Below are 27477 nucleotides of genomic sequence, written 5' to 3' on the forward strand. Positions count from 1 at the left end.
TCCATTAATGAATGAGTATATTATTTCGGCCACCGTGTTCAGAGCAGAAGTCTGTTCTACAAAATGTACAGGCAACATACCAAATATGTGTTATATGTGTTTTATGTTGCACGATTGCACCAAGAAAAATTCCTAGTTTGTGAACCCGTTCTCAAACAATGGCAATAAAACTATTCTGATTCTGATTCTGATTCTGAACTGTCCTGGATGAACTGAAATTCTTGTTTGCATACGTTTTGGAACTTACAAGCGTATTTCTTCATCTTGCTCATCGACGGCGTCGCCATGTCTGTAACTTCCTCGTTCTTCTGCTTCGTCTCCTTGTTGTGTGCGCAGTTGTGCACTCTACTCTCTAAAAGCCGTAGATGTTATGACGTCATTGGGCAGGCAAGCTGTTTATATTGTGGGAAAGCGGACGTGAGAACAGGCTGTCCCCACTCAGGTCCGCATTGAGCTGGAGGGGGCGTGGCCTCCAGCTCCGGCTGAATACCGAGAGTTTGTCGGGAGAAAATTTCTGCCGGGAGGTTATCGGGAGAGGCGCTGAATACCGGGAGTCTCCCGGTAAAACCGGAAGGGTTTGCAAGTATGTATACAGTATAAGAATCTGCTGCAAAAATGTGAGTCACAAGTTGTTTTAAACTAAACTCACGGGCCTCCAGTTGAATAGGCCAAATAATGAAAAGGAGGGGACCTAAAATGGAACCTTGAGGAACACCACTAGTATACCTAAAGAAGTTGAACAAACGACTACTGACTGCATCTGAACTAAACAAGCTACAGCAACACTTTAGTTACATAAATCACATTCCAAAAAAATTATAACTGCCAAAAAAGGAGAGGACTTAAAGAGTTGCCTTGAGTTATGCATCAGTGATGTAAACTTTGGACCCGATTGTTCACAATGGTCCAAGTTCCTCTATACAACAGGAGCACTCTTTGGTGTCCTTCCGGGGTTGGATCTGGCCCGCAAGCCGCCAGTTGAATATCACTTTTTTACACCCTGTGACTGTATTCATTGGAGTTGGTTACAGTAAGAAGTCTCTTGTACCAAAACAAAGACTTGAATGGCAAATACAGGAAGTTATGTTCTTCATCTCACAAGAAATCCTGCTGAAATCATTGGACACAATTCCTGGACAACTCCAGCTCTTACATAAAAAAATACTATTAAAATGTGTTTACTTTTTCACTAATGCATGGATATTGAAAGTGTTTGTTGACAATATAAATCAGGGAGTTACTTTTCATCCATCCTGAATAGACAGCAGTATAATGTGTATACAGTACATTACTTTTGAATAGTAGGATTTGTTTTGCACCAAGTGCATCACTTTCTAAAGCTACTAAAAAATAAGCTTTTTTTAAAAAAAATTAGATTTAACACTAATTTATGTTTTGAATCCGACCCTCGTCGACAAAAAAGCAGAAGGACAAATGTAAACATGCTACTCAACTTGTCACTGTATGAACGGTTGCAAACACAGGCAGCAAGACAAACGAGAAAAGCCAGTCAGAGCCTGATTGACTATTCGTGATAATGTTTGCTTTTGACTTTGTTCGTTTTCTAGTCTAGATTATATATAAATATATTAGTATTTGAAATTATAAGGACAACATTTAAAGTGTCTGTATTTTTTTTGTGAAGTTTTTGTTCTAATTTAGTATATTGAAATTAATTTGCAATCAAAATTATTATCGGACTGTATTTAATATAAGCAATATTTTCAAGTGAAGATTTAATTCCAATTCAATATATTTGAGTATTTTTGTATTTAAAAAATATTAGTCATATATTTGTTTTAATATGTTTGTATTTGAAATGATTCTGGCAATAATATCCAAAATTTGTTTTTTCTAGTGTAGATGTTTCTTATCTGATATCTTTAAATATATTTTAATTTAAAATTATTTCTTAAAACAGTTTATCCCAGTGTAGATTTTATTCTAATTTAATATTTTTAAATTAATTAATATTTAAGGTTATTTGTAAGACAACATTGAACATGTGTTTTTAGTGTACATTTTGTTCTAATTTAATACCTATGTATTCAAAATTATCAGACTATACTTAATACAAGTATTTTTACTTGTGTATATTTAGTTCTAAATTGATATATTTGAGTATATATTTTTAATGATTTTAATGATTATTTTTTATTTAATATATTTGTATCTAAAATTATTCTCAAGACTATCTAAAATTAGTTTTTTCTCGTGTAGACTTTGTTTATAATGTAATATATGTTCTCATTTAAAATATTTGATCTCATTATTACATCATCCTCATCATCATTATTAAATCAATATTTGAAATTATTGCTTTTTTTTCTAGTGTAGATTTTATTTTATTTAGAATATTTTAATTAGTTTCTTATTTAGAATTATTCTTAAAATGACATTGAACATGTGTTTTTATTCTAGTGTAAATGTAGTCTTAATTTAATACATATGTATTTAAAATTATTATCAGACTGTATTTAATACAAGTGTTTTTTCTAGTGCATATTTAGTTTTAATTTGATATATTTAAGTATATATTTTAATTATTATTTGGACAATATTTAAAATGTATTTCTGTTTTAGTTTATTATAATTATATCCAAAATTATTCTGAAGACATTATTTAAAATGTGTTAAAATCAAATATATAGTCTAGTATAAAATTATTTAATTTATTAATTAATCAAAATTATTAACACACTATTTAAAACTCTTGCTTTTTAGTCCAGTGTAGATTTTTATTATAATGTGTTATATTTATATTTAAAACTATTATTATTATTACTATTAGTTGCAGTAGAGATGTCCGATAAATGCTTTAAAATGTAATATCGGAAATTATTGGTATCAGTTTTTTTATTATCGGTATCGTTTTTTTTTGTGTTTTTTTTTTATTAAAGGCCTACTGAAACCTACTACTACCGACCACGCAGTCTGATAGTTTATATATCAATGATGAAATCTTAACATTGCAACACATGCCAATACGGCCGGGTTAACTTATAAAGTGCAATTTTAAATGTCCCGCTAAACTTCCGGTTGAAAAACTTCTTTGGATATGACGTATGCGCGTGATGTCACGACGGCAACGGAAGTATTCGTACCCAATGTGTCACCGTACAAACAGCTCTGTTTTCATCGCAAAATTCCACAGTATTCTGGACATCTGTGTTGGTGAATCTTTTGCAATTTGTTTAATGGACAATGGAGACTGCAAATAAGAAAGTTGTAGGTGCGATCGGTGTATTAGCAGCGGACTACAGCAACACAATCAGGAGGTTGTGTTGTGTTTGAGCTGGATAGCAGACGCACTACCGTGAGTACAGCTTTGGCTTCCAAACATTTGATCGCTTGCCCGTACGTGCGTGTCGCTATGTGCATGTCACGTACGTAACTTTGGGGAAATATATGTTTCTTGCCGACTCTGATGGCGGCCGGGGTGTCGTCGAAAGCTACAACGCCCGCCGCCGCCTTGTAGTTAGCTTCAATTGTTAAGCTTCGCCAAGCTGGAAATTATTAACCGTGTATTTACATGTTCATGGTTTAATAGTATTGTTGATCTTCTGTCTATCCTTCCAGTCAGGGTTTTTTTTCATTTTGTTTCTATCTGCATTTGAGCCTGATACTATCACGTTAGCTACGTAGCTAAGTTAGTTAGCTTCAATTGTTGAGCTTCGCTAAGCTGGAAATTATTAACCGTGTATTTACATGTTCATGGTTTAATAGTATTGTTGATCTTCTGTCTATCCTTCCAGTCAGGGTTTTTTTTCATTTTGTTTCTATCTGCATTTGAGCCTGATACTATCACGTTAGCTACGTAGCTAAGTTAGTTAGCTTCAATTGTTAAGCTTCGCTAAGCTGGAAATTATTAACCGTGTATTTACATGTTCATGGTTTAATAGTATTGTTGATCTTCTGTCTATCCTTCCAGTCAGGGTTTTTTTTAATTTTGTTTCTATCTGCATTTGAGCCTGATACTATCACGTTAGCTACGTAGCTAAGTTAGTTAGCTTCAATTGTTAAGCTTCGCCAAGCTGGAAATTATTAACCGTGTATTTACATGTTCATGTTTTAATAGTATTGTTGATCTTCTGTCTATCCTTCCAGTCAGGGTTTTTTTTTCATTTTGTTTCTATCTGTATTTGAGCCCGATGCTATCACGTTAGCTCCGTAGCTAAAGTGCGTCAACGATGTATTGTCGTGGAGATAAAAGTCACTGTGAATGTCCATTTTGCGTTCTTCGACTCTCATTTTCAAGAGGATATAGCATCAGAGGTGGTTTAAAATACAAATCCGTGATCCACAATAGAAAAAGGAGAGTGTGTGGAATCCAATGAGACCTTGTTCCTAAGTTACGGTCAGAGAGAAAAAAGATACACCCTGCACTGCCTCTAGTCCTTCACTCTAATGTTCCTCATCCACAAATCTTTCATCCTCGCTCAAATTAATGGGGTAATCGTCGCTTTCTCTGTCTGAATCTCTCTCGCTCCATTGTAAACAACGGGGAATTGTGAGGAATCCTTCCTCCTGTGACGTCACGCTACTTCCGGTATAGGAAAGACTTTTTTTTATCAGCGACCAAAAGTTGCAAACTTTATCGTCGTTGTTCTATACTAAATCCTTTCAGCAAAAATATGGCAATATCGCGAAAGGATCAAGTATGACACATAGAATGGATCTGCTATCCCCGTTTAAATAAAAAAATTTCATTTCAGTAGGCCTTTAAATCAACATAAAAAACACAAGATACACTTACAATTAGTGCACCAACCCAAAAAACCTCCCTCCCCCATTTACACTCATTCACACTCATTCACACAAAAGGGTTGTTTCTTTCTGTTTTAGTATTCTGGTTCCTACATTATATATCAATATATATCAATACAGTCTGCAAGGGATACAGTCCGTAAGCACACATGATTATGCGTGCTGCTGGTCCACTAATAGTACTAACCTTTAACAGTTAATTTTACTCATTTTCATTAATTACTAGTTTCTATGTAACTGTTTTTATATTGTTTTACTTTCTTTTTTATTCAAGAAAATATTTTTAATTTATTTATCTTATTTTATTTTATTAATTTTTTAAAAAAGGACCTTATCTTCACCATACCTGGCTGTCCAAATTAGGCATAATAATGTGTTAATTCCACGACTGATATATCAGTATCGGTTGATATCGGTATCGGTAATTAAAGAGTTGGACAATATCAGAATATCGGATATCGGCAAAAAGCCATTATCGGACATCCCTAGTTGCATGTATTCTTAAAGGGCTGTTTGCACCCCTTAGCAATTTTTGATGACAAGCAATTTTTTAATCAATATAATTAGTAATTGTGAATAATAATGACACTTTGGAGAAAAAAAAGTTATGTTAAACTACTAATAATAACATAGATGATGTTGTTCTTCAATTTTTATTTTTTTTATTTGATATATTTAAGTATATATTTTAATTATTATTTAGACAATATTTAAAATGTATTTTTTCTTGTGTATTTTTGTTTTAGTTTAATATATTTATATTTAAAATTATTCTGAAGACATTATTTAAAATGTGTTAAAATTAAATATATAGTGTCATATAAAATTATTTGATTGCATTTATTTATTAATCAAAATTATTAACATGCTATTTAAAATTATTGCTTTTTAGTCCAGTGTAGATTTTATAATAATTTGTTATATTTTATTTAAAACTATTATTAGTGTTACTATTAGTTGCATTTATTCTTAAAAGGGCTGTTTGCACCCCTTATCAATTTTTGATGACAAGCAATTTTTTTAATCAATATTGTAAATAATGACATTTTGAAGGAAAAAAAAATTCATGTTAACCACTAATAATAACATAGCCGGTGTTGTTCTTGACATATTTTTTTAATTTAGGTTAATTAGTAATACTTTAATTTTAAATTATTTGTATTTAAAACTATGAAGATACTATTAAAAATGATTGCGTTTTTATAATATCTAGATTTGGTTCTAATTAGATATATTTGAAAATATTTGTCTTCAATGTCAATACATACATTTTCTCCATATTTGTAGTTTGATTTGCTGTCCTGGTGGTCCCAAGTCTTCTGGTGCGGACCACCTGATTGGTCAATAACCCCCCCGCGTCTGTGACGCGTTACCTCGACCAAGAAGAGTCCACATCGCCGCTGGAAGCCCGCCACCAGCTCCGAGTCATGCAGGTAAGCCAGGGCCTCCCGCATGTCAGGTGTACGCGTTTACCTGACTTCCGGACGAAATGACACCTGACTGTAGAGCAAAAAGCACCGTGCGGCACAGGGGTGTGGCTGATGCGCGTCACAGGTGCGCGCAGCAGGGCGGTGCTAAGCCGCGAAAGGGACGGAAGTGATCGATTTCAACATGTTCCCAGCGCTACGTTTGAAGTGTTTAACGTAGATTAGAAAATACGTAACGATAACGACGACAAGGAGCAGTAGTGAAGGTTTTTATCTCCACAATCTTGTGACCGCGTGGTCGTGTGATTGACAGGTGGAACAGGTTGGCTCGGCGTCCTCTTGCACTTGTTTAGTGACGTCACGAAAGTGTGTGTGTGTGTGTGTGTGTGTGTGTGTGTGTGTGTGTGTGTGTGTGTGTGTGTGTGTGTGTGTGTGTGTGTGTGTGTGTGTGTGTGTGTGTGTGTGTGTTTTGGCACTCACTTTATTCTTGAAGGAAAATGAACCCTTGTGTAATGTTCATATTGTTGTTACTCAGCCAGTGTTTGTGGGTCTGATGGACCCGTTGCATTTTGTGGCTTTTAATGCCTCACAATCAAACACTTTTATGTTGAAATACTAAACAGATGTTTACCTTATCCCAATAAACATCTGTTCAGTATTTTAACATACAAGTGTTTGATTGTGAGGGATTAAAAGCCACAAAATGTTTACCTTATCCCAATAAACATCTGTTCAGTATTTTAACATACAAGTGTTTGATTGTGAGGCATTAAAAGCCAGAAAATGCAACGGGTCCATCAGACCCACAAACGCTGGCTGAGTAACAACAATATGAACGTGGCATGGAAATTTCTCTGCCAGTTTCTGCATCCCACAGGGATTCTTCTTTTGTGTTTCTGCACCTGCGGTTCCCACACAAGGTTGCAATATTGTTTGTCAACACTGTCTGCTCTCATTTTCTCGCACATTTGACCCTCTCATGTTCTCTGTCCTCCTCCTGTCTAGGCCTGCTGTGTGCGTGCGTGCGTGCGTGCGTGCGTGCGTGCGTGCATGCGTGCGTGTGGTACACAAAACATCAATTTCCACACTTCTATTAGCCCCCGGTCCAGTGGACCTGCACATCTTATATGTAATAGAAATGTGCAGGGGGTTGTGTATGGTGTGTGGTCATTAAATATGTATTCTGATATATGTTCTTCACAGAAAATGAGCCGAAGCCAGTGAGTCTCAGTTTGAAAAATGTATTAATTGTATCATTTTTCTTTTAATAAAAAATGAAAACGGGTCCCACAGACCCGAACACCACACAAGGGTGTTTATTGGCAGTGCGATGTATTATGGGAAATTACTCTAATTTGCCATGTGATCTCTAAAATGAAGCTACCGTATTTTTCGGACTATAAGTCGCAGTTTTTTTTCATAGTTTGGCCGGGGGTGCGACTTATACTCAGGAGCGACTTATGTGTGAAATTATTAACACATTACCGTAAAATATCAAATAATATTATTTAGCTCTTCACGTGAGAGACTAGATGTATAAGATTTCATCGGATTTAGCGAATAGGAGTGACTGATTGTTTGGCAAACATATAGCATGTTCTATATGTTATAGTTATTTGAATGACTCTTACCATAATATGTTACGTTAACATACCAGGCACGTTCTCAGTTGGTTATTTATGCGTCATATAACGTACACTTATTCAGCCTGTTGTTCACTATTCTTTATTTATTTTAAATTGCCTTTTAAATGTCTATTCTTGGTGTTGGGTTTTATCAAATAAATTACCCCAAAAAATACGACTTATACTCCAGTGCGACTTATACAGTATATGTTTTTTTCCTTCTTTATTATGCATTTTCGGCAGGTGCGACTTATACTCCGGTGCGACTTATACTTAAAAAAATACGGTAAATGTGTTATATATTTATACTTGACTATACTAGATTGTTTAACCCAAAATGTATGAAGGGGCACGCCCCTAAAACTCTGCAATCTTGAGTGCAAAACAATCCCTTTATCATACTTTCATTGTTGAAAAAGATACTGTAAGTACAAAGGATCCACAATAGTGGCAATATTGACACCACATTGATAATTCCGATATTGAAAAATTAGCCCATAATGATGAAGGTGTCATGGCCTGTAACCACTTGTTTGGTTTTGTGGGTGTTTTTTCCTGTTTAGCACTTTTATTTTGTTCCTACTTCCTGTTCTGTGTGCGTTGGCTTGCACTGATGTCACCCCTGCTGCCAAGCACTGTTGTCACCACCTGCTTGTGATTTGTGATTCAGTGTTTCTCACCTGCTGCCTATGCTAATCAGAGGGCTTTATATGCAAGCCTCACATCTTAGCGGGTGCTGGATTATTGCATATTCTTTGTGTGACTTGCAGACTGTTGCTTTATGCTTCATGTGCGCTTCCCTGTAGCACAGCTCCTTGCCTTGTTGACAACATTAACTAACACAACCAAAATAAGGTATCATTTCACACAACCCACAGTAACAATGTAACGCAACATAAGGTATAGTACAGAAATGCAACAAAAGTATTTGTGACACAGTGTTATAAGGTAAGGCTTTGCGCCATGATACAACATAAGTTAACACAACATTAACTAACACAACCAAAATAAGGGATCGTTTCACACAATGTAACGCAACATAAGGTATAGTACAGAAATGCAAAACAAGTAATTGTGACACTGTTATAAGGTAAGGCTTTGCACCATGATACAACATAACTTAACACAACATTAACTAACACAACCAAAATAAGGGATCGTTTCACACAATGTAACGCAACATAAGGTATGGTACAGAAATGCAACACAAGTAATTTTGATAAAGTGTTACAAGGTAAGGATTGGCGCGATGATACAACATAAGATAACACAACATTAACTAACACAACCAAAAAAGGGATCGTTTCTCACAATGTAACACAACATAAGGTATTGTACTGAAATGCAACACAAGCATTTGTGACACAGTGTTATAAGGTAAGGCTTTGCGCCATGATACAACATAAGTTAACACAACATTAACTAACACAACCAAAATAAGGTATCATTTCACACAACCTACAGTACAAATGTAACGCAACATAAGGTATTGTACTGAAATGCAACACAAGTATTTGTGACACAGTGTTATAAGGTTAGGCTTGGCACCATGATACAACATAAGTTAACACAACATTAACTAACACAATCAAAATAAGGGATCATTTCACACAATGTAACGCAACATAAGGTATAGTACTGAAATGCAACACAAGTAATTGTGAAACAGCGTTATAAAGTAAGGCTTTGCACCTTGATACAACATAAGTTAACACAACATAAACTAACAACCAAAAAAAGGGATCGTTTCACACAATGTAATGCAACATAAGGTATGGTACAGAAATGCAACACAAGTAATTTTAATAAAGTGTTATAAGGTAAGGATTGGCGCGATGATACAACATAAGATAACACAACATTAACTAACACAACCAAAAAAGGGATCGTTTCTCACAATGTAACACAACATAAGGTATTGTACTGAAATGCAACACAAGCATTTGTGACACAGTGTTATAAGGTAAGGCTTTGCGCCATGATACAACATAAGTTAACACAACATTAACTAACACAACCAAAATAAGGTATCATTTCACACAACCTACAGTACAAATGTAACGCAACATAAGGTATTGTACTGAAATGCAACACAAGTATTTGTGACACAGTGTTATAAGGTTAGGCTTGGCACCATGATACAACATAAGTTAACACAACATTAACTAACACAATCAAAATAAGGGATCATTTCACACAATGTAACGCAACATAAGGTATAGTACTGAAATGCAACACAAGTAATTGTGAAACAGCGTTATAAAGTAAGGCTTTGCACCTTGATACAACATAAGTTAACACAACATAAACTAACACAACCAAAAAAAGGGATCGTTTCACACAATATAATGCAACATAAGGTATGGTACAGAAATGCAACACAAGTAATATTAATAAAGTGCTATAAGGTAAGGATTGGCGCGATGATACAACATAAGATAACACAACATTAACTAACACAACCAAAAAAGGGATCGTTTCTCACAATGTAACACAACATAAGGTATAGTACTGAAATGCAACACAAGCATTTGTGACACAGTGTTATAAGGTAAGGCTTTGCGCCATGATACAACATAAGTTAACACAACATTAACTAACACAACCAAAATAAGGTATCATTTCACACAACCTACAGTACAAATGTAACGCAACATAAGGTATTGTACTGAAATGCAACACAAGTATTTGTGACACAGTGTTATAAGGTTAGGCTTGGCACCATGATACAACATAAGTTAACACAACATTAACTAACACAATCAAAATAAGGGATCATTTCACACAATGTAACGCAACATAAGGTATAGTACTGAAATGCAACACAAGTAATTCTGAAACAGCGTTATAAAGTAAGGCTTTGCACCTTGATACAACATAAGTTAACACAACATAAACTAACACAACCAAAATAAGGGATCGTTTCACACAATGTAATGCAACATAAGGTATGGTACAGAAATGCAACACAAGTAATTTTAATAAAGTGTTATAAGGTAAGGATTGGCGCGATGATACAACATAAGATAACACAACATTAACTAACACAACCAAAAAAGGGATCGTTTCTCACAATGTAACACAAGATAAGGTATAGTACTGAAATGCAACACAAGCATTTGTGACACAGTGTTATAAGGTAAGGCTTTGCGCCATGATACAACATAAGTTAACACAACATTAACTAACACAACCAAAATAAGGTATCATTTCACACAACCTACAGTACAAATGTAACGCAACATAAGATATTGTACTGAAATGCAACACAAGTATTTGTGACACAGTGTTATAAGGTTAGGCTTGGCACCATGATACAACATAAGTTAACAACTAACACAATCAAAATAAGGGATCATTTCACACAATGTAACGCAACATAAGGTATAGTACTGAAATGCAACACAAGTAATTGTGAAACAGCGTTATAAAGTAAGGCTTTGCACCTTGATACAACATAAGTTAACACAACATAAACTAACACAACCAAAATAAGGGATCGTTTCACACAATGTAACGCAACATAAGGTATAGTACAGAAATGCAACACAAGTATTTGTGACACAGTGTTATAAGGTAAGAATTTGCGCCATGATACAACATAAGTTAACACAACATTAACTAACACAACCAAAATAAGGGATCGTTTCACACAATGTAACGCAACATAAGGTATAGTACAGAAATGCAACACAAGTATTTGTGACACAGTGTTATAAGGTAAGAATTTGCGCCATGATACAACATAAGTTAACACAACATTAACTAACACAACCAAAATAAGGGATCGGTTCACACAATGTAACGCAACATAAGGTATAGTACAGAAATGCAACACAAGTATTTGTGACACAGTGTTATAAGGTAAGAATTTGCGCCATGATACAATATAAGTTAACACAACTTTAACTAACACAACCAAAATAAGGGATCGGTTCACACAATGTAACGCAACATAAGGTACATAAGGAGTAAATCCTTTTCTTACCTGCACATCATCTCCAGTCTCCGCATCTACCGATGCCATGACACTGCCGTCTTTAGCATGTCAGAAGACCACGTAGTAGTTTGTAAACAGTGTTCTGCAGAAATTAAACCGTGAGTGAAAAAGGCGAGTGTCAACACAACAAATCTGATGAGTTACTTCAAATTCACCATCAGGAAGATTTATAGGATTATGAAGCTGCCTGTGCTGCTAAGCCGACACCTGGTTAGGGTTGTTCCGATACCAATATTTTGGTGGCGATATCGGTACCAAAATGTATTTTGATACTTTTCGAAATAAAGGAAACTACAAAAATGGCATTATTGGCTTTATTTTACAAAAAAATGTCTTATGATACATTAATTTTTTCGATCAAAGAACAGTTTTGGCATTAAATAAAATAGTGAACATACTAGGTAACTTCACTTTTAGTAGTAAGTAAGCAAACGGGTTACTTAGGCTACAATGGCTCCTAATTTGGCTGCTGACATATGCAGTAACATATTGAGTCATTTCCCATTCTATTATTGTGTCAAAATGATGAGGGTCAAGCAGTAGAAATTGGGTTATTATTCTATTTATTAATTACTGTTAATAGCTGGTAGGGTTGTACGGTATACCGGTATTAGTATAGTACCGCGATACTAATGAATCATATTCTGTACTATACCGCCTCTGAAAAGTACCGGTCCCCCTCCACCACCCCGCACCCCTGTCGTCGTCACGTCGTGTCATTGCTGGTTTACGAGCAGACGAGCATGTTCGGCAGCGCACATTCACAGAGTACTTACAAGCAGACACGGTGTGTAGACAGAAAAGGGAGAACGAACGCATTTTGGCTTAAAGAGTAATGATAAAGGTGAAGTTATAACACTGAAACACCCACAGGAAGAGGTGCTTTAAGACATGGCTAGTTAGCTAGCGGCGAAAGTCCAGCCACAGTCGGCAGTGTTTTAGCTACTTCTAAATTACTAATCCTCGTCTCCATGGTGACAAATAAAGTTAGTTCCTTACAAGTATCATCCCTGCAGGACGAGGAATAGCTAAACATGCTTCACTACACACCGTAGCTCACCGGCATCAAAATGTAAACAAACACCATTGGTGGATCTACACCTGACATCCACTGTAATGATACCAAGTACAGGAGCGTATCGAGTCGATACTACTATGATTACCTCATTTTTTTTGGCATCACATCTTCTTTAAATTTTTTGAAATGTATATTGTGTTTAGAAATTTAGGAAGTACAGTATGTCCCTGGACACATGAGGACTTTGAATATGACCAATGTATGATCCTGTAACGACTTGGTATCGGATTGATACTCACATTTGTGGTATCATCCAAAACTAATGTAAAGCATCCAAACAACAGAAAAATAAGTGGTTATTACATTTAAACAGAAGTGTAGATAGAACATGTTGAAACAGAAAATCAGAATCAGAATCAGAATCAGCTTTATTGTCATTACGCAGGGTATCGAGATTGTGGCCATTCCATACAGTGCGATAAAACAAGTGTACACTCTATACAGAGGGTGAAATGAATATGTACATGAATATCTACATGAAACAGGGTGGTTGGTGGAATGGGTTATTGCACCGAAGAGAAGGCAGTTATGAGGGTCAATGGGGAAGTCTGTTCAGGGTGGTTATGGCCCTGGGGAAGAAGCTGTTTTTTAGCCTGTTCGTCTTGGTTTTAATGCACCTGTAGCGCTTCCCAGAGGGCAGCAGGTGGAACAGGTCAGAGCCAGGGTGGGTGCTGTCCTTGATGATGGCACTGGCTCTGTTGAGGCAGCGGGAGGTGTAGATGTCCATCAGAGAGGGGAGAGGGCGGCCGATGATCTTTTGAGCCGTCTTGACCACTCTTTGCAGCCTCTCCCTGTCTGCTGCAGTGCAGCTGCCGTACCATACTGTAATACAGTAGGTCAGCAGGCTCTCGATGGGCGAGCGGTAGAAGGTCAGCAGCAGGTCAGGCTTCAGGTTGTACTTCCCGAGGACTCTCAGGAAGTGTAGCCGCTGCTGAGCCTTCTTGATGATTGCTGTGGTGTTGACTGTCCAGGAAAAGTCGTTAGAGATGTGGACTCCAAGGTACCTGAAGGTGTGGACCCCCTCCACACGCTCGCCGTTGATGTAGAGGGGGGCAGGGTCGGTGCTGCTCCTCCTTAAGTCGACGATGATCTCTCTGGTCTTGCTGGTGTTGAGAGCGAGGTTGTTCTCCGAAGACTAGGCCGTCAGCTTCAGGACCTCCTCCCTGTAGGCAGCCTCGTCACCCCTGGAGATGAGCCCGACCACTGTGGTATCGTCAGCAAACTTGACGATAAGGTTGTCACTGTGGGCTGGACTGCAGTCATGGGTGTAGAGGCAGTAGAGGAGGTTGCTCAGCACACAGCCCTGTGGGGAGCCGATGCTCAGCGTGTGGGTGGATGAGAGGTGGGGGCCAAGTCTCACATTCTGGGGTCGGTCCGTTAGGAAGTCCCTTATCCAGGCGTTTGTGAGAGGGGGGAGGCCAAGAGTGTCCAGTTTATTGCAGAGTCTGTCCGGGATTATTGTATTGAAGGCAGAACTATAATCCGGACGTAGCTCTGCTGCTGCTCCAGGTGGTTCAGAGCAGAGTGGAGAGCAACAGCGATGGCGTCCTCTGTGGATCTGTTCGCCCGGTATGCGAACTGGTGGGGGTTAAAGTCTGGAGGGATATGGTCCTTGATGTGCTGGAGAACCAGTCTCTCGAAGCACTTCATGATTACCGGAGTGAGGGCCACTGGTCGGTAATCATTCAGGCTGGTGATGGGAGACTTCTTCGGCACCGGGATTATTGTAGATGACTTCAGGCAGGATGGGATGACTGCCTGAGCCAGGGAGAGGTTGAAGATCCTGGTGAGGGGGGGAGCGAGCTGGTGGGCGCACGCCCTGAGCACCTTTCCAGGTACTCCGTCTGGTCCGGCAGCCTTCCTGGGGTTCACAGCCAGGAGCACTCGTCTGACACTGTGCTCCTGTACAGTGAGTGGAGTGGTGCCGGAGCCCGGTGGGGGCGGGGGCAGGGCTGGAGCAGATGAGTGTCGCTGGGGGGTATCGAAACGGGCAAAGAAACAGTTAAGCTCCTCTGCCAGTGTCGCACTCTGATCCGCAGTTGTCACATTGCAGCCTCTGTAGTTCGTGATGTCATGAATGCCCCGCCACACCTCCCGTGAGTTATTGCTGGACAGATGGGACTCTATGCACCTCCTGTGGTCCGCCTTTGCTTTTTTAATCCCTCTCTTCAGGTCGGCTCTAGCAGCACTGTACAGTGCCCTGTCCCCTGACCTGAAGGCTGCGTCGCGGGCCCTGAGGAGTGTGCGGACTTGGCTGGTCATCCAGGGTTTCTTGTTGGGGTAAACCCGGATGTTTTTTTCCACAGTCACATTCCCGATGCAGAACTGTATGTAGTCCAGCACCGTTCCTGTGGCTGTCTCCAGCTCCTGTTGTTGGAAGATTTCCCAATTTGTGTGTTGGAAGCAGTCCTGAAGTTTGGGGAGTGCATCGTCAGGCCAGGTCATAACAATCTTTGTGATGGGCCTGGCCTGGTGTCTGATGGGGGTGTAGGTAGGAGAGTGCAGGAGGGAAAGATGGTCTGACTGTCCAAGCTGGGGGAGGGGTGTAGCTCTGTACGCGTGCTTCACGTTGGTATACACGTGGTCAAGGGTGTTCTTGCCCCTTGTAGAACACTTCACGTGCTGGTAGAACTTAGGGAGTACAGTCTTTAGATTGGCCTTATTAAAATCCCCTGCTATGATATGAACACCGTCGGGGTGGGCCCGCTGCTGTTCGTTGACGGTGTTCAGCAGAAGAGAGAGCGCTGTGTTTACTTTGGCGTCCGGTGGAATATACACAGCCGTGATGATAACGACAGACAGCTCTCTCGGGAGAAAAAAAGGCCGACATCTAACAGACATGTACTCCACGTCCGGGCAACAGTGCTGTTCAATGATTGTCCCGTTGTTGCACCAGTTCTCATGCACGTAAATACAGAGCCCCCCTACTCTGCTCTTACCAGAGTCCTTAGTTCTGTCCCGGCGGAGCAGAGTGCGGCCGGCTAGCTCCATGCTAGCATCTGGTATTTCCGGGTGAAGCCAGGTTTCGGTGATAATCATAGCACAACAGTCCCGAACATAGCGGTTTCCAGCGAGTTCTAACTCCAGGTCGTCCATCTTCTGTACGAAGGATCTGGCATTGGAGAGGAACAGGCTCGGTAGAGGTGGCTTGTGGGGTTGTTTCCTAAGCCTGAGCAAGACGCCGGACCTGCGGCCACGCTTCTGCTTCCTCTCCATCCTCCGTCTGCGCCGTCTCCCAGACCCGACAACAAACCACGGAGAGCCCGGTGCTCTTGCTATGTCGTCTGGGATGTTGTGCTCGTGGTGAAAGTCGCTTGAAGCAGATGTCTGGTGCGAGTTCCCGATATCCAAGAGTGACTGGCGGGTGTACCGGGTGTTTGCAGTACAGGTGGTGCACAAAAGGAAAAAAAACAAGAAGAAAAGAAGGAGGAAAGAGCACTGAAAAGGAGAGCCGTGAGCCGCTGCGTCTGTGCGCGCCGCCATCTTGGGGGAAAAAAAACAAAACAGATATTAACAGTAAATGAACAAGTAGATTAATAATTCATTTTCTACCACTTGTCCTTGATAATGTTGACAAAATAGTAGAATGATAAATTACACAATATGTTACTGCATACATCAGCAGACTAATTAGGAGCCTTTGTTTGTTTACTTACTACTAAAAGACAAGTTGTCTTGTATGTTCACTATTTTATTTAAGGACAAACTTGCAATAAGAAACATATGTTTAATGTATTGTAAGATTTTTTTGTTAAAATAAAGCCAAAAACGCAATTTTTTTGTGGTCCACTTTATTTAGAAAAGTATCGAAGTAGCAAAAAGTATCTAAATAAATTTGGTACCGGTACCAAAATATTGGTATCGGGACAACACTAATAGCTGGTTATTTTCTGTTTTAACATGATCCATCTTCTCTTCTGTTCAAATGTAAGAAGCACTTCTTCTGTTGTTCGATTTACATAAGTTTTGGGTGATACCACAAATTTGGGTATCGATCCGATACCAAGTAGCTACAGGGTCATACATAGGTCATATAAAAAGTCCTCATGTGTCCAGTGACTTTTTTCCTGAGTTTATAAACATAATACAAATTAAAAATGGAAAAAAGACTTTGTGGTGATAAAAAAAAATCTCAATGTAATTATTGTAGTATTGACTAGATACGTGTCTTGTACTTGATATCGTTACAATCGATATCTGTGTAAGCCCATTCTTTTGTTTGTGTTCAGAAGCGCTAGCTTGCTGTTAGCTATTGCATATAGTGAAGCACGTTTAGCTATTCTTCGTCCTGGAGGGATGATACTTGTAAGAAATGTATTTTATTTGTCGCAATGGAGGCGAGCATTAGTGATTTAGACGTAGATAAATAAATAAATGATAAATGGGTTATACTTGTATAGCGCTTTTCTACCTTCAAGGTACTCAAAGCGCTTTGACAGTATTTCCACATTTACCCATTCACACACACATTCACACACTGATGGCGGGAGCTGCCATGCAAGGCGCTAACCAGCAGCCATCAGAGTGTCTTGCCCAAGGACACAACGGACGTGACTAGGAAGGTAGAAGGTGGGAATTGAAACCCAGTAACCAGCAACACTCCGATTGCTGGCACAGCCACTCTACCAACTTCGCCACGCCGTCCCACATAGCTAAAGAACTATGGAATGACGTTAGCGTGGGTCAGAATTATAGTAGAAAAGTATATTTGAACTCAAATTATAGTTAATTAGGTAGAAAAATTTTAGTTGACGTTATCCTTAGACAGTAGTACCTCAACTTAGAAGCTTGGTTCCGTGACAGAGCTCTTTACTCATAACACTTGCATCTCAAATCAACGTCGCCCATTGAAATTAATTGAAATCTAATTAATTGAAATTGGTGCTTTCCCACCCAAAACAGCACAATTGCTTTTTAAGAAGAAAAAAATAACTTTTAGATAAGGACTATTGTACAAAAACAATACAATTGAATGCACTGCTAATAACTACAGTAGTTTCATTAAGTATGTTAATAATAGGGTACAGCATTGGAGAGTGGACTTCCACGGTATCTCCTTCCAGCTGCTTCTCTGTCAAACACACCATTAGCAGCTGTTCCATATTTTCATGGATCAATGTTTACTGTTTAAATATTATTGTAAATTTTTTGGCTGGCATTTTGCTTCAGTATGGTGCAGACTAGCAGTGCTATACTCAAATGTATTTTCATAGTTAGCTAGTTACACACTATGTCATGTTTTTGATGATTCCTTTTTACATTCAATGACGCTAATGATGGCGAGTAAGACCAGATGTTTTGGGCGGATCTTACGGGGTTCGCTGTGGCATTTGCGGCGATGCTTGTATCTCAAATGTTTGCTTGTAACATAAAGCATAACAATCATTCGAGCAAAACACTCTTTAGCTGGGGGACTCTTAAGTTGAGGTACCACTTTACCTTCAATATATGTGCATATTCGTTGTTGTGTCTACAATTTGGGCAAAAGTGTGAATGGTTAAATTACATATGTTAAAGAGGTTCATTTAGCCTACTAATGTGTATTTATAAATAGTTGATTTATATAGGCTAGTAAGGTAAAGTTTTGTACCTGACAAGTTTCGGCTATCTTGCTTCTGCAGCCTTCCTCAGAGGTGTCACGTGATGTTAGTGTGACCAAAGACTGTCAACAGGGACGAGGGAGCCTACCAACTATCCCACACCTGGGACACAGTCCTGCAGGGCCGCCCCCGGCCGTTTGGTGGACATCCGGACGACAGGGGGCGCCCCGCCCTACCCCCGACGCACACCAGGGGACACCGCCATCCCACCACCTCAGGTGGGATGGAACAATCCATATAACACGTCACAGATGACGTCACACTAACATCACGTGACACCTCTGAGGAAGGCTGCAGAAGCAAGATAGCCGAAACTTGTCAGGTACAAAACTTTACCTTACTAGCCTATATAAATCAACTATTTATAAATGGTTAAATTACATTTCTTCCACCAAATCTTGTGTAAATGTACAAAACCAGTAAAGTTGGCACATTGTGTAAATAGTAAATAAAAAAAAGAATACAATGATTTGCAAATGTTTTTTTAACTTATATTCCAATTAAATAGACTGCAAAGACAAGATATGTAATGTTCGAACTGACAAACTTTTTTTTTTTTGTTGCAAATAATCGTTAACTTAGAATTTATTGGCAGTAACACATTGCAAAAAAGTTGGCACAGGGGCATTTTTACCACTGTGTTACATGGCCTTTCCTTTTAACAACACTCAGTAAAAGTTTGGGAACTGAGGAGACCAATTTTTTGAAGCTTTTCAGGTGGAATTATTTCCCATTCTTGCTTGATGTACAGCTTAAGTTGTTCAACAGTCCGGGGTCTCCGTTGTCATATTTGACGCTTCATAATGCGCCACACATTTTCAATGGGAGACAGGTCTGGACTACAGGCAGGCCAGTCTAGCACCCGCACTCTTTTATTATGAAGCCACGCTGTTGTAACACGTGCAGAATGTGGCTTGGCATTGTCTTGCTGAAATAAGCAGGGGCGTCCATGAAAAATATGTTGCTTGGATGGCAACATATGTTGCTCCAAAACCTGTATGTACTTTTCAGCATTAATGGTGCCCTCACAGATGTGTAAGTTACCCATGCCTTGGGCACTAATACACCCCCATACCATCACAGATGCTGACTTTTCAACTTTGCGTCAATAACAGTCCGTATGGTTCTTTTCCTCTTTGGTCCACAGTTTCAAAAAACAATTTTGAAATGTGGGCTCGTCAGACCACAGAACACTTTTCCACTTTGCATTAGTCCATCTTAGATGAGCTCGGGCCCAGCAAAGCTGGCGGCGTTCTGGGTGTTGTTGATAAATGGCTTTGGCTTTGCATAGTAGAGTTTTAACTCACACTTACAGATGTAGCGACAAACTGTAGTTACTGACAGTGGTTTTCTGAAGTGTTCCAGAGCCCATGTGGTGATATCCTTTACACACCGATGTCGCTTTTTGATGCCGTACCGCCTGAGGGATCAAAGGTCACGGGCATTCAATGTTGGTTTTCAGGCTTGCCGCTTACGTGCAGTGATTTCTCCAGATTCTCTGAACCTTTTGATGATATTACAGACCGTAGATGGTGAAATCCCTAAATTCCTTGCAATAGCTCATTGAGAAATACTGTTAGACAATTTGTTCACAAAATGGTGACCCTCGCCCCATCCTTGTTTGTGAATGACTGAGCATTTCATGGAAGCTGCTTGCATACCCAATCATGGCACCCACCGGTTCCCAATTAGCCTGTTCACCTGTGGGATGTTCCAAAAAAATGTTTGATGAGCAGTCCTCAACTTTCTCAGTCTTTTTTGCCACTTGTGCCATCTTTTTTGAAACATCAAAGCATCAAATTCCAAATGAGCTAATATTTCCAAAAAATAACATTTTACCAGTTCGAACTTTAAATATCTTGTCTTTGCGGTCTATTCAATTGAATATAGGTTGAAAAGGATTTGCAAATCATTGTTTTCTGGTTTTATTTACGAAATGATCAGTTATGGGTCTTGGTTCAAATTTCCATTATTGTGCATCCCAAATAAATACTAGGCAGAAATGTTTGACTTCCATACATATACTGTAATATGCGGGTTAAAGAGGCGCACCAGCCTAATCTTTGGACACATTTTATTTTGTACATATACTGGCCGCACGAGTCTATAAACCGAATGTGAACTGTATACAGCGTGCTGCAGCTATGAATCCAGCAGAGGATGCTTTCTAACAAGTCAATTCGCTCAACGTTGTCCAGCAAAAAAGCTGAGACATGACCTGATTACATTTTGTAAGTACAATACTGTATGTATTTGTTTCTTATTGTGTAAAACGGAATTGAATAACTGAGAGGCACATGATAGGGTCTACAGCAGACATGGGCAAAGTACGGCCCGTGGACTACAGTGTACATACTGTACATACTGTTAAGCTTTTTAATCCGGCCGGCTAAATGCTTCCAAATTATTTTCTTAAACCTTTAACATGGAAGCTGTAGCTGGTAAGAGGATTTGCAATGCTATTTTCAAATGATAGTAAACCTTAAACTATCCAGATTATTCCAGTGGTTTCTGAAGCTATAGAGACGCAGCGCTTTCTATGCTTTACAAATGATTATGGTAATCATACAGACATAGCACCGCCATGAGGACGAGGTATTAGGGCAAAGCAGAGTGGGTCTGTTTCCAGTGGAAAAACGCGACTAATGGAGACATCCGTAAAAAGGTCTTTTTTTTGACACTTAAAATCCTCATACGCTTATTAAACATTGATTGATTGATTGAAAAGTTTATTGACATCTTAAAGAATTGAATCCATGTAATGCTTTAAAAAGGCAAATGGATGGCACAAAAAGCCAAAAGGCTTGTTTCCATTGTGGTCCATTAAATATTCATCACCCATCCATCCCATCCATCCATCTTCTTCCGCTTATCCGAGGTCGGGTCGCGGGGGCAGCAGCCTAAGCAGGGAAACCCAGACTTCCCTCTCCCCAGCCACTTCGTCCAGCTCCTCCCGGGGGATCCCGAGGCGTTCCCAGGCCAGCCGGGAGACATAGTCTTCCCAACGTGTCCTGGGTCTTCCCCGCGGCCTCCTACCGGTCGGACGTGCCCTAAACAAATCCCTAGGGAGGCATTCGGGTGGCATCCTGACCAGATGCCCGAACCACCTCATCTGGCTCCTCTCGATGTGGAGGAGCAGCGGCTTTACTTTGAGCTCCACCCAGATGGCAGAGCTTCTCACCCTATCTCTAAGGGAGAGCCCCGCCACCCGGCGGAGGAAACTCATTTCGGCCGCTTGTACCCGTGATCTTGTCCTTTCGGTCATAACCCAAAGCTCATGACCATAGGTGAGGATGGGAATGTAGATCGACCGGTAAATTGAGAGCTTTGCCTTCCGGCTCAGCTCCTTCTTCACCACAACTTATATTCATCACATTTGATGCATTCAATAATAAAAGATATATAACCTGTCACATGTATATAAAAATGACGTTAAAAAAATGGATAAATTATGTACATATACACAGTATACATGTCAGGTGATTTGAAAAACAATATACACAAAAAATGGGGCGGGAGTATATAGTTTAGTTTAGTTTAGTTTATTATTTCTTCGGTCAATGGTCAACAAAATAAACAAACAGTTTTACATAAACAAACAGTTGTACATTCATTAAAAAAAATAAAAAATGTTGCAGACCGAAAGAGTTTAGGCTGAAGTTGAACACTTAATGCGCATAACCCTATAAACAAAGTCAAGTACGAGATGAGCTTCCAAAAAAAATATGACATTTCCTTTTCACAACTATTATAAATACACATTGTATACAACATAAATACTGTTCAATTATATACACAGTAAAGGCATGTGAAATATCCTTGTACACATGTTAAACCTTTGCACCAATTATATACTATATACAAACAATTATACTTCCATTATATTTATATCCCACATTTAGTTTTTAATTAACATTGATCATAGTAATAACTACTGTGTTAATTCAAGAGTGATATATTTTTCCAAGACATTGGTCTTAAAGTTTTTTTTAAATGTGTGAATGGAACTGGAACATTTTAAGGAATCATCCAAGCTGTTCCACAGTTGAACCCCTCTGACAGAAACACATCTACTTTTTAAGCTCGTTCTTATGTTTGCTTTCTGAAAGACAGCTGAACCTCTGAGGTCATAGGGACTCTCCCTAGGTTTGAACCTCTCCTGTAGACACCGAGGCAGCATGTGGTTATGAGCTTTGTACGTCACAAGAGCAGTGTTGAGGTCAACAAGATCGTGCAGTTTTAATGTTTTTAATTTAATAAACAGAGCATTATACAGAGCATATTCACTATGTACATGGTACAGTAGGTCACCCATAATGAATGATAACGAAAGATGATTGATAGAACAAATGGAATTGAAGTCACGAGCTTAGCCTTCAGTCTATACTCTGTTTTGTGTGTGTTAATAAATGTTAATTGCGACCCAGAAAGAGACAAACCGTTGAAAATGGATGGATGGATGCATGTTTATGAATAAAATCTCATTTTTAAATTTACTATTTAAAGCGCCACTTAAAGGGGAACTGCATTTTTTATTTTTTTGCCTATCGTTCACAATCATTATGAAAGACATGACGACTGATGGATTACATTTTTTTTAATGCATTCTAAATACTGAATAAAAGTAAATAAAACTCTGCTTACAGCGGAGCCGATGGTAGCTCATCTATTTCGCCCGTAAAATCCGATAAATAACCATTCAAAAAGCGGCAGCAATACTCCATTTACGTTTCGTGACTTGAATATTAACCAAGTATTTGTGATATTGTTATTATAAGCGCTAACGCAGGCCTACTATTTATAGCGGTGCCGTGATCACTACCGTGTGTCTCTATGTTCACATTATCCACTCGATAATGTAAACATTGCTTCCAAGCTTCCTTGCTGCCTGGGAGTTTATTGTAGATCATAAATCATGCATCTCACCTGGACAGAAGACGTCTGAGTAGGTACACTTTGACAGCCTTATAGGAACCGAAACTGGCGAGGACAACAGGTCCTTCCCCCATACATGCCAACCCTCCCGATTTTCCCGGGAGACTCCCAAATTTCAGTGCCCCTCCCGAAAATCTCCCAGGGCAACCTTTCTCCTGAATTTTTCCCGATTTCCACCCGGACAACAATATTGGGGGCGTGCCTTAAAGGCACTACCTTTAGCATCCTCCATTCTCCGCTTTTACCCCATGCAAACAGCGAGCAGGCTCATTCACATAATAAATGCAGCTTTAGCACACACATCAGTGAATGCAAGACATACTTGGTCAACAGCCATACGGGTCACACTGAGGGTGGCGTATAAACAACTTTAACACTGTTACCAATAGGGTTGGGTATCGAGTATCGATTGGAACCGGCACTAACTTTCCGATTCTCCCGGTATCGTTCAAAAGTTTAAATTTCGATTCCTATTTTCGATACCCAGTCCGCCGACCGGAAAAAAAAAAAAAAAAAGTCAGAAGAAGAAGCCGCTGAGCACCAACGAAGAAGCGCCCACCGCCGGAAGTGTTAGCATAGCCGAGCGAGTCAGTCAAGCTCAAGCATGGATAGCGGGTGTCGGCGGTCGAAAGTGTGGCTTTACTTTACAAAAAAAAAATGAAATAACCGCGAAATAACAGAGCTCCATGTCCATCAAGAAACGAGTGGAGAGAGAGCTGCAGATGTACCAGGACGTTCCACCGATACTTATGTCTGACGACCCTGCTGCATGGTGATGGTCCGGTGGAACCAACAAAAGACTTATCCTTTGCTGTCAGATCGCGCTTTCTCCTATTTATGCGTTCAAACTTCTTCCACACCCAGCGAACGTGTATTTTCCACAGCAGGAGACACTATCTGTCCAGAACGCTCACGCATCCTGCCTGAGAAGGAGGATATGGTCATTTTCCTAAACAAGAACTGTCTCTGATTTTATACTGTACCTGCTGCTAATCTGGACTGGGTTTTGCAAGTTGTTTCTTATTGTTTATTTGCTTTTCTGCACCAGGTTAGCCCATCAGTGGGAGCACGGTAACATTTTTAAGTACCTGCAGCATCATACACTTGTGTGTGTAAATGTGTTTTCATGAGGTTTCCTGCAGCATCATACACTTGTGTGTGTAAATGTGTTTTCATGAGGTTTTCAAAAATAAAGCTCTCTTGAGGAAAGTGTACCCCTGGGAAAATGTATTCATAATTTATAATATTTATATTCAAGTTCATAGATTTGATATTTATATTCTAGTTGAAAACAGCCCTGTGAGGAATTTATAGTAAAGTTCATAAAAAGTTAATAGAATTAAAATTGATGGAGAATGTCAGACTATTTCATTCAGGAAGACTGTAGGTTAGCTAGCTCATTTAAAATATCCTAAACTTTTTTTTGACCCTGCCTCTTGAAAGAATCGGAATAGAGAATAGTCAGGAATCGGAATCGAAACAAAGAATCGGAATCGGAATCGTTCGAATTCAAACGATACCCAACCCTAGTTACCAATATGCGCCACACTGTGAACCCACACCAAACAAGAATGACAAACACATTTCGGGAGAACATCCGCACCGTAACACAACATAAATACAACAGAACAAATACCCAGAACCCCTTGCAGCACTAACTCTTCCGGGACGCTACAATATACACCCCGGCTAACCCCAGAACCATGCCCCCCCACCACCTCAAACCCGCCAAACCCCCCCAATCCCCTATCTCCCGAATTCGGAGGTCTCAAGGTTGGCAAGTATGCCTTCCCCGCCCTCCACCCCTTTTCGTTTTGAGGATTATGAGTCATTCTTCATCTAAATGGGAATATATGAGCACCCTCGCAGTCTGCATCCTAATGACAGCAGACGTTGAACAGTAAGTGATGTTTTATTATGTTTGTTGGCTTTCATGAAGTCTGCAGTGAGTATTAATCAGTGCTAAAGAAAAAGAAAAGCAATGCGTTTTTTTAATCAAGGCGCCGCGTATGCTTAAAATGATCAAAAAAGGTAAATATTAGATTTTATTGTAAATATGCCCGTTACGTTACATATTTACTTAAATCAAGTATATAAAACCCTTATTGGAGGTATTTGGATGTTGTTTTAAGAGCTTTAGAAATGGGATTGCGCGGCTCGCATTGGCTCCATCGTAAGCAAAGTTTTGATCACGTTTATTTAATATTTATAATGCAAAAAATAAACATCTATCGTCATGTCTCTTATAATGATTATGCAGTTTCCCTATGAAGAACTTTCAGTTTTGGTTGATTTTAGCCACGGCTGTGGACCAAAGCGGTAGTGTTTTGCCTGAAGGAAGACCACATTTCCCATGAGGACCAGCGCATAGCGTCGTAAAATCGTCAGAAACTACATACGTCACATACATACAAACTGACACGCGATTGTAGCTGAGATAGGCTCCAGCGCCCCCCCGCAACCCCAAAGGGAATAAGCGATAGAAAATGGATAGATGGATAATCCCACAGTGATTCAGTATGACTGATCTTTCCACAGTAGAAACCTACATATTTTACTCAAACTTTATATTTGCGCTTTGCGGTGTTGTGTGGCTGGTCGTGTCCGTGTGGAACTGTGAAATATCAAGCTGGGGGCTATTTATTGCTACCACACTAATTTCCGATAGCTAACATTATCATTTTGATCTGAGCATCGAAAGTCACTTACTACTGAAGCATGAACAGAGCCAAGGCAGCATCGGTCTGAAATCCCTCCTCGTCTTTGAGCTCACGCCAGCGGGCCAATGTTGATCCTTCACTGTCCTTTTATCTGGGTAGTCCTCCTTTTTTTTTTCCTCAGACAAAACTTATGAAGCTTTTTTTTGTTTTTTTGTTTTGCAGCTTCTGCCATGATAGCAGTAATTGCACGAAGGCGTTCGCATGGACTTCCGTCTTTGCAACGAATGGGGAAAGGGCGAGTGACGTATGCCGTAAAGCAGTTTGCACATTTGTAGTCATTTATAAAGTGATTTATGTTTTATATAGCGCTTTTCTCTAGTGACGAACGTAAGTGCATTTTATTGATGGCGTTTTGAATGCACATGAGGCCCATTGTTGTGCCATTCACCAGAGACCACCACCTCATGTTGCAGCATGACAATGCATGGCCCCATGTTGCAAGGATGTGTACACAATTCCTGGAAGCTGAAAACATCCCAGTTCTTATTTAGCCAGCATATTCACCGGACATGTCAGGCATTGAGCATGTTTGGGATGCCCAGACCCCTAATAAAGCAAAACTGCACATTTCAGAGTGCCCTTTTATTGTGGGCAGCCTAAGGCACACCTTTGCAATAATCATGCTGTTTAATCAGCATCTTGATGTGCCACACCTGTGAGGGTGGGTGGATGATCTTGGCAAAGAAGTGCTCACTAACACAGATTTAGACAGATTTATGAACACTATTTGAGAGGAATATGACTTTTGTGTACATAGCAAAAGTTTTAGATCTTTGAGTTTAACTCGTGAGAAATGGGAGCAAAAACACAGGTGTTGTTGCATTTATATTTTTGTTCAGTATAGTACTGATAAATAACGGAATATTGATAAGGGTATCTTATTGATAAAATCTTATTGATAAACATACCAACTTAACACCACATCTTGACAGAAGAAAACAAATGTAGACATTTCTGCAAATGTATTAAAAGAAAAACTGAAATATCACTTTGGTCATAAGTATTACAATCATTTGCTGTCACATTATGTCCAATTCTTCTGTACCTCTTTGAGAAGGTCCTTCTCCTTCATTGGAGTCTGGCTGTGTTTAATCAAACTGATTGCGCTTGATTAGGAAAGGCAGACATGTGTCAATATAAGACCTTACAGCTCACAGTGCATGTCAGAGTGAATTAGAATCATGAGGTCAAAGGAACTGCCCAAGGAGCTCAGAGACAGAATTGTGACAAGGCACAGATCTGGCCAAGGTTGCAAAACTATTTCTGCAGCACTCAAGGTTTCTAAGAGCACAGTGGCCTCCATAATCCTGAAATGGAAGAAGTTT

At 39.5% G+C, this 27477-nt stretch overlaps 1 protein-coding gene across 3 annotated transcripts in view; it reads right to left on the bottom strand.

Annotated features, from left to right (window-relative positions):
• The window catches only part of LOC133663881 (sphingosine-1-phosphate phosphatase 2-like), a 57193-nt gene extending 50865 nt beyond the window's left edge, over positions 1–6328 (bottom strand). Inside the window, exon 1 of one of the 3 annotated variants that reach the window (XM_062068601.1) lies at positions 6036–6325. In XM_062068601.1, the coding sequence (XP_061924585.1) occupies positions 6036–6221 (186 nt within the window). In that variant the 5' untranslated portion in view covers positions 6222–6325. Of the gene's footprint in view, positions 1–6035 lie in introns of all 3 variants that reach the window. The other 2 variants (XM_062068602.1, XM_062068600.1) reach the window with 2 other exon arrangements.
• Positions 6329–27477: the final 21149 nt, after the last annotated feature.

This window comes from Entelurus aequoreus, linkage group LG13 (assembly GCF_033978785.1).
Source record: "Entelurus aequoreus isolate RoL-2023_Sb linkage group LG13, RoL_Eaeq_v1.1, whole genome shotgun sequence".
In the NCBI taxonomy this organism is placed as follows: domain Eukaryota; kingdom Metazoa; phylum Chordata; class Actinopteri; order Syngnathiformes; family Syngnathidae; genus Entelurus; species Entelurus aequoreus.